General features: G+C 43.4%; 3 protein-coding genes across 3 annotated transcripts; 2 read left to right on the top strand and 1 right to left on the bottom strand.

Moving 5' to 3' along the window:
- The first annotated feature begins 2,828 nt into the window (after positions 1-2,828).
- On the top strand, positions 2,829-4,079 carry LOC139723027 (uncharacterized). Its single transcript, XM_071634304.1, has one exon. The coding sequence runs from the start codon at positions 2,829-2,831 to the stop codon at positions 4,077-4,079; it is 1,251 nt and encodes a 416-aa protein (XP_071490405.1).
- A 77-nt stretch (positions 4,080-4,156) lies between these two features.
- Positions 4,157-4,921, top strand: LOC139723026 (uncharacterized). Its single transcript, XM_071634303.1, has one exon. The coding sequence runs from the start codon at positions 4,157-4,159 to the stop codon at positions 4,919-4,921; it is 765 nt and encodes a 254-aa protein (XP_071490404.1).
- Positions 4,922-7,438: 2,517 nt separating this feature from the next.
- LOC139723025 (G-protein coupled receptor Mth2-like) lies at positions 7,439-10,954 on the bottom strand. The gene is made up of 3 exons (XM_071634301.1): positions 10,772-10,954; positions 8,765-9,853; positions 7,439-7,678 (listed from the first exon to the last, which is right to left on the bottom strand). The coding sequence occupies exons 1-3, from the start codon at positions 10,952-10,954 to the stop codon at positions 7,439-7,441; spliced, it is 1,512 nt and encodes a 503-aa protein (XP_071490402.1).
- Between the last annotated feature and the right edge of the window lie 795 nt (positions 10,955-11,749).

Below are 11,749 nucleotides of genomic sequence, written 5' to 3'. Positions count from 1 at the left end.
AGTCACAGCATGAGGCTTACACACAGATAATAGAGGATGATGAAGAGTTCGTAGCCGAAGAGAAATGGATGGAGGATTGTCAGAAGGCATTTCTCAAGCTTCAGATAAAGGAAAGGGGTTACTGTCAAAAAGATGTTCATGAGAGTCCATCCCCTGAGGGACCGGCGACAGTAACCTCACGTTTCAAGCTGGAGAAACCAAAGCTGCCCAGGTTTTCAGGAGACATAAGAGAGTATAATATACTTTAAGGCAGATTTTAAGCATGTTGTGCATAATCAGTACAGTGGAAGAGATGCATTGATGGTTCTACGGTCATGCTTGACTGGAAAAGCCCTGCAACACATAAGAGGTATTGGTCAAGATTATGAGGCAGCTTGGAGCCAATTAGATCTCATCTATGGAGACCCACGCATGGTGGCTGATGCAATCCTCAACGATATCTCCAGATTCAAGCCACTGAAAGGCGGTGAGGATGAGAGGTTTTGCGACTTCGTGAACCTAGTTCGAAGAAGATACCACACATTGAACGAGGTAGGGCGAGATAATGACATGAACAACAGTCATATGTTAGCTGTAATAGAGAGGAAGCTAAACGAGGATGATAGAAGGCTGTGGTTTCGGAGACAAGATGAGGAAACATCGCAGACCCTAGAGTCCCTCTTGAAGTGGATGGAGAGTGAAATGAGAGCAAGGATGCGTTCCTCTGCACCAGTGAGGAATGAAGCAAGGTCGAGGATGCCAGTGAGCCAGGTATCGGCTTCAATTCCTGTCAAGGTTTCAGAGTTTCGATGTTGGATGTGCAAAACCAAGGATGGGCACTGGACTGATCAGTGCAGAGAATTCATATCCAAGCCACAACAAGAACGTCTGAAGTTAGTCAAGGACAATCATGCCTGCTTCAGTTGTCTCAAGCAAGCAGGTAGAGAGCACCGCATGAGCACGTGCAAAAAGAGGAGGTTATGCACTGAGAGTTACAAGGGGCAGCCATGCAAATTCTACCACCATCCCCTTCTTCACCCGGATCAAGAGATGAACCAAGTCGGTATCGCCACAGTTGGAAGTAAAGAGGCGATTCTTCCCATCCTCAAGGCTGAATTCATCAAGTCAAGGACAGAAAGCAGAGTGGGAAAGGTGCTTTTGGATTCCGGAGCACAAATCAGTATGATCAGGCAAGGATTCGCTGATGAATTGGATTTGAAAGGGACCAAAACCACCATCACAATCACCAAGGTGGGAGGAGAAACCGAACAGCTACGTACAAAGTTGTACAAGGTTCCTGTATGTGCTATAGCTGGCAAGAGGGCGAGCACCATATCTGCTGTAGGACTGCCCAGTATTACCGAGGAGATACAGGACATTGATGTTTGTTCTATAGCTGAGAAGGTAAACTTGAGTGCAAACGATGTCAACAGAGGTAATGGTGAAGTGGATCTGCTCACTGGGATCGACCATGCAAAGATGCACTCAGGAGAAACTCGTCAGAGCGGTAACGTAGTAGTACGGAAGTCCCCTATTGGGTGGGTTGTGTTTGGAGGATCAGGAGTGAATCAGCAAAACCCACGCAGAATTCTACATGTTCAGATATCTCCACCAGTCGATTTGTCGGATTTCTGGAGTACTGAAAGCATGGGAATACGAGCAAGCGATTGTCATTGCAAGCCTGTTAACATGAGCAAAGCAGAGAGAGAGACGAGTACAACTTAATCTACAACTCTTGCGAAAAGGTGGGAAAACAATGGAGAGTTCCATACCCATGGAAAAGGGACCCACATGATTTGCCAGATAACAGAGTACAAGCAGAGAGGATGCTAGAGTCTATAGAGAGAAAGCTGGCAAAAGATCCAGAGTACGCTGATGTCTACAACCAGCAAATGACAGACATGGAAAAGATGTGATTTTCTAGAAGGCTGACAGAAGAGGAGATGTCTGCTCATAAAGGTCCTGTGCAGTATGTGTCCCATCATGCTGTCATACGTCCAGAGAAACGAAGCACTCCAGTAAGGATTGTGTTCAACGCATCAGCGAACTACCAAGGCCATTGCTTGAACGACTACTGGTTGAAAGGACCCAATTTGTTGAATGATCTGTTTGGGGTCTTGCTTCGATTTCGAGAACATAAAGTATCAATCTGTGGTGACATTTCTAAAATGTACCACAGAGTGCTCATGACAGAAGAGGACCAGCATGTTCATCGATACTTATGGAGAAATATGCAAACATCTAGAAAGCCTGACGTGTATGTAAAGCAAGTGGTCACATTCGGAGATAAGCCGGCAGCAGCCATAGCTCAGGTGGCACTGAGGAGAACTGCGGAAGAAGGAAAGTCAAAGCATCCAGAAGCGGCTATGGTTCTTGAGCGTGACACTTACATGGATGATGTTTGCACGTCAGTCAAATCGTCAGAAGAAGCAAAGGAGTTAACCAAGAACATTGATGCAGTTCTAGCTGAGGGTGGTTTCAAGGTTAAAGGCTGGCTTTCTAACATCCCAATGAAAGGCGATGAGACTAAATCAGATGAGATGAATGTCCTTGAAGCGTTGACGGAGGAGAAGGTGTTAGGCGCTGTATGGAAGCATGAGACAGATGAGTTTTCATACCAAGTGAAGTCTACTCTACTCCGGAAGGAAGCTGAGAAAGATGACTCATGCAAATGGACTAAGAGGCAAATCTCAAGTCAAGTTGCCAGAATATTTGATCCGATAGGTTTTGCCTCTGCTTTCATGGTGCGAGCCAAGATAGGTATGCAGCGTCTTTGGCAACTTGGATTAGACTGAGATGAGGAGCTGCCGCCTAGAGAAAATGCGGAGTGGGTCAAGCTGTTCAGAGAAATGAAGGAGCTCAATGAAGTGACGTTCCCAAGATGTCTAACCCCACCAGAGGCAATGGGTTTGCCAAAGCTGTGTATCTTCAGTGATGCTTCGGAGGATGCCTTTGGTGCATGCGCATATCTTCGATGGCAGAAGAATGACAGCGACCAGTATGATGTTAGATTTGTGGCTGCCAAATCAAGAGTAGCGCCGTTGAAAAAGTTGACATTACCTCGACTTGAACTTCAAGCGGCAGTGATGGCCACTAGATTGGATGAAGCTATCAGAGAGGAGACGACACTGGAGATGCAGGCTACAGTTTTCATGACTGATAGCATGATAGTGTTGGGATGGATTAGAAGCCAAGCAAGGGCCTTTAAGCCCTTTGTGTCATCCAGAGTAGGAGAGATACAGAGCAAGTCCAATCCGCAACAATGGAAACATGTAAATGGCAAGGAAAATCCTGCAGATGATGTATCCAGAGGGGTGCCCGTGTCAAAGTTGCTTGAAAGGTGGAGAGATGGGCCTAAATTCCTTCAACTGGCTGAGGAAGAGTGGATGTGCAGAGAAATCTCATCACCAAATGCAGAAGAGAACAAAGAGAGGCGTAGAGCAGAACAGGCAATGAATGCAGTCGTAACTTCAGATTGCTTGGACTGTGAGAGGTACTCGAGCTGGAGGAAGTTAATAAGGGTCACTGCATACGTCAAGAGATTTCTTCACAATGCAAAGGTGCAAAGGTGTAAAGCAGGCAGTGACGCTACAGAAGATGGAAGGAAAGGACCTCTCAATCCATCAGAGTTAGAGTCTGCTGAGCGGTTCTGGATCAGAGAGGTACAAAAGCCACTGCACGCTAAGATGAAACGAGGAGAGTTCAAAACGCTGAGCCCGTATGTCGATGACGGCATCATCTATGTCGGTGGCAGAGCGGGAAGGATCTTTGAGTCTTACGACAACAGGCATCCTGTGCTGTTACCAGGTCAGCATAGGGTATCGAAGCTCATCACACGACAAATTCATGAGATTGGCCATGATGGGGTGGCGACTACTGCGGCGAAAGTGAGACGCAAGTACTGGATAACCGGAGTGACCAAGCTTGCCAAGTCGATAAAGCACAGCTGTGTCACATGCAGAAAGATGGAGTGTAAGTTGGAGTCTCAACTGATGGCCGATTTGCCAGAGCTACGCACTGCACCGTTCACTCCACCATTTCACTACACGGCGTGTGATTATTTTGGGCCGTACAACGTTAAGGTCGGGAGAAAAAGGTAGCGAAGCGATACGGAGTGATTTTCACATGTCTCAATACGCGAGCTGTACATCTAGATGTAGCTGTCGATAGTTCTACCATGGAGTTCATTCAAGTGCTTCGGAGATTTTTCGTCTTCAGAGGTCAGCCCAAGGTCATAGTGAGCGACAACGGTACACAGTTCGTCGGCACAGAACGCGAGTTACGCGAGATGGTGAAAGGTTGGGATGACGTGCAGTTGAAGGAGTATTGTGCTGATCGCAGAGTGGAATGGAAATTCACAACGCCCTATGCCCCGCATCAGAATGGAAGCGCTGAAGCTCTCGTGAAAAGTTGTAAATATGCGCTTAAGAAAGCAATAGGCAGTCAAGTTCTGTGCCCCTCTGAGTTGTACACATGTTTTGTTGAAGTAGCAAATCTGGTAAACCAGCGTCCGATCGGCAGGGCGCCCAATGATCCAGATGACGGTAGTTACCTATGTCCAAACGATGTTTTGTTAGGTCGCGCATCGAGTAGAGTGTCGCAAGGTCCGTTCAGGGAGACGAGGAACCCCCGACACCGTGTCGAATTCGTCCAGCGCATTGTCGATGCATTTTGGAAAGCGTGGAATCGAGATGTTTTTCCGCTACTGGTGCCTCGAAGGAGATGGAATGTGGAACGACGAAACGTTCGCGTCGATGACGTTGTAGTGGTATCAGATCCTAATGTTCTGCGCGGAAAGTGGACCTTAGGTAGGATTGTGCATGTATATCCGGGATCTGATGGCCGAGTAAGGAATGTGAAGGTGAAAACCGCTAGGTCAGACTACAAGAGGCCGATAACCAAAGTAGTAGTAGTTTACCCAGCAGAAGGTTATGAAGACTGAAAGTTATCTCACATTAAGCATTAAGTGAGGTTACATGTAATGTGAGCTATACATGTCAAGTCCAGTTTAACATTATGTATATGTCAAGTACTGATGAGAGTAGCAATATTCAAGTGTCTGGTAAAATTTAATTGTCAATGAATTTTCACATTTTGGAATGAGGTAAACCCCTCATTGGGGGGGGGGGAGGTATGTTTCATTGAGCAAAGACGAAAAATGAAAATTTTTTGTTGACTTTAAAGACACCATATATGTGCGCATTCAAAGATACCTTATCATTGAAGTTAGCAGCTGAAAGTACGGCAGAGAGCTAACACGTTTTTGTAGCGTCTGGTTCGGTCCGCAGAGACAAGAGTTTGACTTGTGGTCCTGAATTACGCATTAGAGAGGACTACACCGAGGTTACAGTTACTGATGCATTCCGTCATAGAAGTGAGTTTCATAAATTTGGTTCATATATCAAGTAATTATTGTGTGTGTTGGACATGAGCCTCAGAGTTTGTTGGAAAAAGGGGCAAAGAGGTTGTTCAATAGTCACATGTTATAACGCATACGGTACTGTGCGTACTGAGTGTGGAGGCAGTAAAGTGAATTCAGTAGTCGCGCATGTAGTCTGTGCACAGTGCGCTTGATAAAGGTTGTCGTATTAACTGGACGAGTTGTATAAGCCATGAATGAAATTGTTCAAAGTCTGGATGTATGAAATGTTAGCTTAAGAGTGAGAATATGAGTCATAGATGCGTCAAATGAGTAAAGGATTTAAATGGGTCTGAAGTCAAGACTAGATTTATATCAAGGTCGGGTCGCATTACTCGAACAAGGTTCTCAAAAGAAATAACGAGCACGAGGCAAAGTTTATTTGAAGAAATGGTACATCATTTGATAATGAACGACACAAAAGCAAATTCCATACATATTTCTTATTTGAGGAATTTGAGCATTAGCATTATAAAGGTTGTAAATCAATTCGGAAGTTGATTGATTGTATACACAAACAGCAATAATAACATGAATGAGTTGAGTGTATTGAATAAGACTGACAAGTTACATGCTAGTTTATATTGCACGTAATACTTATATGTAATGAATGTAAGGAGGTTGCATGGAAAATACATGCAGGTGTATTTGATTAGAATTAATACACGATTACATAGATAGGTTGCTGTTGAAATGCAGTTGAAATTACTAAGGGATGAACAACATCTGAAAGTGAGTTTAATGTGATACATGTGCAAGCCAGTATTTTTTGTGTTCCATTCAAAACTAGAGTCATTGTTGGTATTATGTACACACAAGCGAGACAGGCAATTTCAGGCAACAGTTTATGATTCAGAGTATGCACAAGAACAGAAGAGTGCCATTCAGAGATTTTGTGCATGATTAAGCCCAGTGACAATTGTGAAGGGTTACGTTGATGGGCAACTCATTTACACACGTACTAAGGAAGCTTTCCTTTCTCTCAATTATATTTTTGCAGATTGAATAAAATGTGCAGGCAACGCCAGTCGGGCTTATGCAGACTGGATATGCACTTATACAATACATGCGGAGTGTATTAGGCCGAATTCTTTGGAGCTACCGTGATCCAGACAGTCAAAATTCATTTTAGGACTTGTTGAGGGCAAAGCAAAAGCAAAGTAGGTTCTGTAAAACATTAAATGACGAAAATGTGAATTACATGTAATATGTAAATAAATCAATTTATACTTTTTTTTTTTGCAGAAAGCAGCAAGCACAGAAGTATGAATAAAACAACATACAAATGATCCAGCAAATATTATTTTATTACCTTTAAGATATCTAACAAATGCTAATTCAACTCCTACTTAAGAAACAGCTTTATCTGATATTATAATCATGGTTTCTTAGATAACCATAGTCACATTACGATTTCAGCATGCGAAGAAAAACAAAATCCGTGACGAACTCAACATAATAGAGAAATGCTACCAAGAAAAACTTACCATCGGAGTAACACGTGACTAATGTTTAAATTTAATAAGAAAGGCAAAAACAGATAGAAAGTAAGAGGGTACATGAAAATACATGTAACTCTAGAATCCCTCTGTTAAGTTTTGTAATTTACGTAAGACATTCGTGAAATCTGCATCATTCTGCTTTGTTGATTCCTTAGTATACTACAGCAAACTTTCAAATTGTGTGTCGAGTGGCACTTGAAAACGTACAAACATGTAATTAATGTTTGAATACAGACATTTTGAATTACACATTAATGGTCAGCGTGTAGAACATTGCTTACAGTGCATTCATGTGTGTTGATTGGTGAAGCTGATCACACACGTACATGCAGGGGCGGATCCAGGAATTCTGTAGGGGGGGGGGAAGCGTAACTATTATTTTTGGTGCCACTTCCGGGTTTCATTTCATTTTTTTCTTTTTATTTCTTTTGTTTTTACCGATAGATAAAGAGGGGGCGTGCACCTGTTGCGCCCCCCTCTGGATCCGCCACTGACATGTGTGTGCGTAAATACGTTGCTTCAAATACCAGTTCCAATCTTATGACACACTGCTTACTCCTGACGACTTTATGTCTGCTGCTGATGACGTCACTTCCTCGCCCTTCAGTCCCAGTTTTTGTCTCCAGAGGGCGATGTTTCGCCTGTTGAATCCAAACACCAGCAGGAGAAAGACACCCTGAAGGGAGTTGACCACTGTAAATACATACCACAGCTCCGGGATGTTGGCGTAATTACAGATGTATGCCAGGGCCCATGTGAACCCCATGACGCCAGAGAGCTGTAGGGGTCAAATTGACGATAGGATAATCGGAAAATGATGATATCCATGAAAATGATAATATTTCCAAGCATCGACTCATTCAGCCACATTCATGTCGCATGTGCTATCCTGATAACGTCACGAAACTTGGAGAATCTTAGCATGATCTATCAATGTGATGCATATATCATGACGTAATTAAGGATAATGTTAGGGGGCCAGACTACTGTATATCAGTTCTGATGGGTTGGTTTAGCATACAAAATGATATTTTGAAGGAAAAAAAAGCAATCACGAGAAAAGAATAGGAAATAAAGATAGGAAACACAAGAGTTTAATCGCAAAATGGACTAAGCACATCCTAAAGTATAAGTCCATCATATCTAGAGCAAAATAAAACCTCTCCACTGATACTTAACTTGTAATAAAACAGTGAATATTCTTGTAATTTGGACATTTCAAATGCCCCGTATTTCTTTATCATTTTATTTGCATATTAAGCAGCTTTAATCGCAAATATCTTAACTTAACGGAAATGGGGTTAAAGGGCTGGTATAGTATTGGTGAGGATGAGGATTGAGCTTGTAACTTTTTGCAAATATTACGAAACCAGTTATGAATGTAACAGAATAAACCATTCTAAGAGGAATTAAAAGTTAGTTTGATGAAAATTGGTTTTGTAAGGGCTGCGATATTTTAAAACTAAATAAAAGAAAGAGACCCTAACAAAAGGTGGATTCCACCACCTCTTAATCTATTCATTATTATTTACAATTGAAAGGAAAGTCAGTATGATATGAAGGGTAGAAGGGATTGCATAGTTTTTGCAAAAACCTAGCTGCATATTTCTAACTTTTTGATAAGATAATGAGAAACCTCATATGAAATATGCAGGAGCTTGTAACTCAAAGAGGAATTAAAAGTTTATTTAATGAAAATTGGCTTTGAAATGGTTGAGATATCCAAAACAAGCGATCCTAACAAAGACCGTTTGATTAATACTCTTTGTATTCTTGTCATTTCATCAAACACTACAGCTAACATTTATGTAAAAACCAACAAATTTACATTGAAAGCAGAAAGGAATTCAGAATTGTGGCGAACCTTGATGTACAAAGAAAGCTCCTCTTTGGCCTTTTCGATGTTAGATCTCTCTTTGAGAGCCCTCTCCGACGCTTTCTTGGTCAGTCGAATGCCAACTACGGTGTCTGTAAAGAGCACCGCGTTGCAAAACAAGATGCTTGCCAGGGGCACCCCAAACCCGTACACGCTGGCGCTGCCTCTAGAGAGTGCACACACACCGTCCTTCCCGTAGCCAACTTCGAAGCTGGTACAGCGGCACAGGTCCAAGGCGAGGAAGATGCCAACGATGATGGCAGGAGCGCCCCAGGCGTAGAGGGAATAGCAGATGAAATGCCGCAGCGAGCTGGTAGTTCCCACCTGAATTTTAGCTCTGGAACCAAACGTGCGGCAAAGGTCGATGGCCAAGACATTCATCCAGAAGAATATGGCGAGCCAGAGGAAGTGGGAAACGACGGCAAGAGTCTTGCAAAATGTATTCTCGTCACTCGTTATTTCACTCAGAAAGATCGAGAGAAATACGACAAGCAATGACAGACAGAGTGAGAGAATAGATTTTCCAGCCACGTTTCTCAGTCTGGGGAAAACGATGTACGTCGCAATGACAATCAATAGGGACAGAATAGAGAGAGACGTGCCCACGTAGGAAATTATATCGAGTCCCTCTGGCAAGTCACTTTGGGCTATACCACTCTTCTGCCGGCAATACCACGCGGAGCCGTCCGCCATCAGTCTGAATTGAGTGGCATCAATAAGCTGGCTTTCTGAAGCCAACCTCAGAGAGAGCAATCCGCTGTCCGCAGTAACTATCTCAAAATCATCTGCTCTGAACACCTGGTTACTATCGCAAGGCAATGCTTCTGCTGTTGGACATGTCGTTGTTCTATTTTCGTGATGCACAACGACACTACAGTTTGTATACCATGCCCTAGTTCTGAAGGGTTCCAAGAGCGTCACGTTTGTTTTCTGTAAATCCACGGGAGCTACGTCAGAGCAGTTCCACCCTGCTGGAGCCTCTAAGACCAACTCGTACACTGATATGTTTCCTAACGACGGGGATCTGAAGCAAGGTGGGTTCGTCAAGTTTGACTTGGTTGTTGGTCCACCCGCAACCTCTGAAATAGTTAGGGCAGTGAAATTTGACAAGTAATCATAACAGATTTGGCAATCAAATATATCATTACTTGACCGACACTGACCCAGAGATTCATTTCTAATGATTTCTCCATAGAGACCGCAGGAAATCTGCGAAATCGACGAGGCCTCAGGTTGAAATACCAAATAGGGTTCAAAGAACAACGTACTCATTACATCAACTAGGTATAGTGTGAGTTCTTCGATAGAATCGACAGACGCGTTGAAGAACTGAGAAATATCGTACGTCGGGTACACTCCAAAGCAAGCTCGAACAACTTCATCTGTGGCGGCGAATATGCACCTGTCGCTCACACCATCGTACGTAAATCCAGGCCAGCAAAATATGGCTTGGCACGTGCTTGTCCGTGGATCGAAAGCTTCGTTAGATGCACACGAAGATGCCAAGGCAGAAAGTTCATCTGAATTGAATAGGAAAAAGGTTGCTATTCCGTAGGGGGTTTCGACAGCTCTGTTTATGGTGTACTCTCCACAGTATTGCACGTGATTCTGACATACATCATGGCCATTACAGTACGCGCACGCCATATTTTGGTATACAAGTCCCATGACTTCGACAGGAGCGAAATAGGAGGGACATGCTATATCAACGCCAGAACTTGTGGAGAAACTTGGTGCACACATTGTAACATCTGAGATATAACAAGGCCGTGGCAGAATATTGTCCGGTATATTTTCAGGGGATTGATAAACAGCATAGCAGTCTTCTGTGTCTTGTAACATTGCACTCGACGCTTCATAATCCATGCTTGATTTTTCATATGGAAATTGAATCGTTTTACACTGCCACACAACGCGCCATGGTTCCATTTCAAGAAAAAATCTTTTGTGACACAAGGCGCAGTACACATTCCTAAAATGGCCGATGCTTCGCACCGTCACCGGAGTAATGAAATGTTTATCCTCGGCGGTGGGATTTTCGCAGTTGATGCGGTGACGGCTCCCCTGTGGGACTTCGTCAGGGCAACGGGATATCAGCTGATACAAAGCACTGTGTGTCCGAATGTTAACAAGTTCCACGCAAGACATGTACGGGATATACTCGTCTTCCCAAGCCATTCTTTCGGGGCGGGGATGGTTTGGGAATGGGAATAACAGCTCATGAAAAGCCGCGACTTCATCTACGTCTGCGCAACACTCTTTGTATTTGGCGCAGTCTTCGTCGCACTTACAGGCGCGTGTCCTCCAACTGACGGCACAGGACTGTTTTTTAAACTCATTGTTACACGTTTTCGGTAGAGGAAATTCCGTGCCGTTTTCCGTGCATATAATTGTGTCTGAGAGAGGAAGACAGAGTTTGAGGGGAGAGATGGGGTGGAGGGAGAGAAAAAATGAAGAAACATTTCCTGTTCATGTTTTGTGAAATGTACAGGTGTGCAAACAAAACATGAGTATTTTTTATTGAAAATGATCAACATCATTATCATTACAGGTGATTGACATATTGACCGACATCGACGTAAGTAAGGAAGCTCGGTCGTCTAGTGGAGATGACGCCTGTCCGGAAATCTGGAGGTCAAAGGTTTGAATCCTGTGCGAGTACTTACGCCCATGATTTTTTTTTAATCATGGCTACTACTAAAACACTGATCAATTCAGTGCTTATTTTCGTCGATGTAGGGCAATTTGTCAATCAGTTGCAATAAAAACACCTAGATGGAAGAATTTCATGAATTTGAATCACAATCATTCGTTGGCTGGACCGTTGCCACTGTCTCCCAGTGGGGGGGGGGGGGGGGGTATTCAAACTACAGCGTCGTACATGCTGTCAGAGCATTTTGATATTGCATAGAGACAAAGTCAAAATATGTGACCGTGTACCACAAAACAAACAAAAATTCGCACCCCTTCATT

Source organism: Diadema antillarum, unplaced genomic scaffold, assembly GCF_040938485.1.
Source record: "Diadema antillarum isolate AM-2024a unplaced genomic scaffold, OU_Dant_1.0 scf00000180, whole genome shotgun sequence".
NCBI lineage: Eukaryota > Metazoa > Echinodermata > Echinoidea > Diadematoida > Diadematidae > Diadema > Diadema antillarum.
The sequence above is the reverse complement of the archived record's forward strand: the minus strand, read 5'-3'. Positions and strand labels throughout refer to the sequence as shown.

What these genes read in the sequence shown, in the direction of transcription:
- LOC139723026 (XM_071634303.1), top strand. Translation starts at nt 4,157, where the DNA reads ATGGAGTTCATTCAAGTGCTTCGGAGATTTTTCGTCTTCAGAGGTCAG.
- LOC139723027 (XM_071634304.1), top strand. Translation starts at nt 2,829, where the DNA reads ATGAAGGAGCTCAATGAAGTGACGTTCCCAAGATGTCTAACCCCACCA.
- LOC139723025 (XM_071634301.1), bottom strand. Translation starts at nt 10,954, where the DNA reads ATGGCTTGGGAAGACGAGTATATCCCGTACATGTCTTGCGTGGAACTT. An exon ending in ATTTCATTACTCCGGTGACG is followed by an intron (nt 9,854 to 10,771) that starts GTGCGAAGCATC and finishes ACTATTTCAGAG; the next exon opens with GTTGCGGGTGGACCAACAAC. An exon ending in AGCTTTCTTTGTACATCAAG is followed by an intron (nt 7,679 to 8,764) that starts GTTCGCCACAAT and finishes TGACCCCTACAG; the next exon opens with CTCTCTGGCGTCATGGGGTT.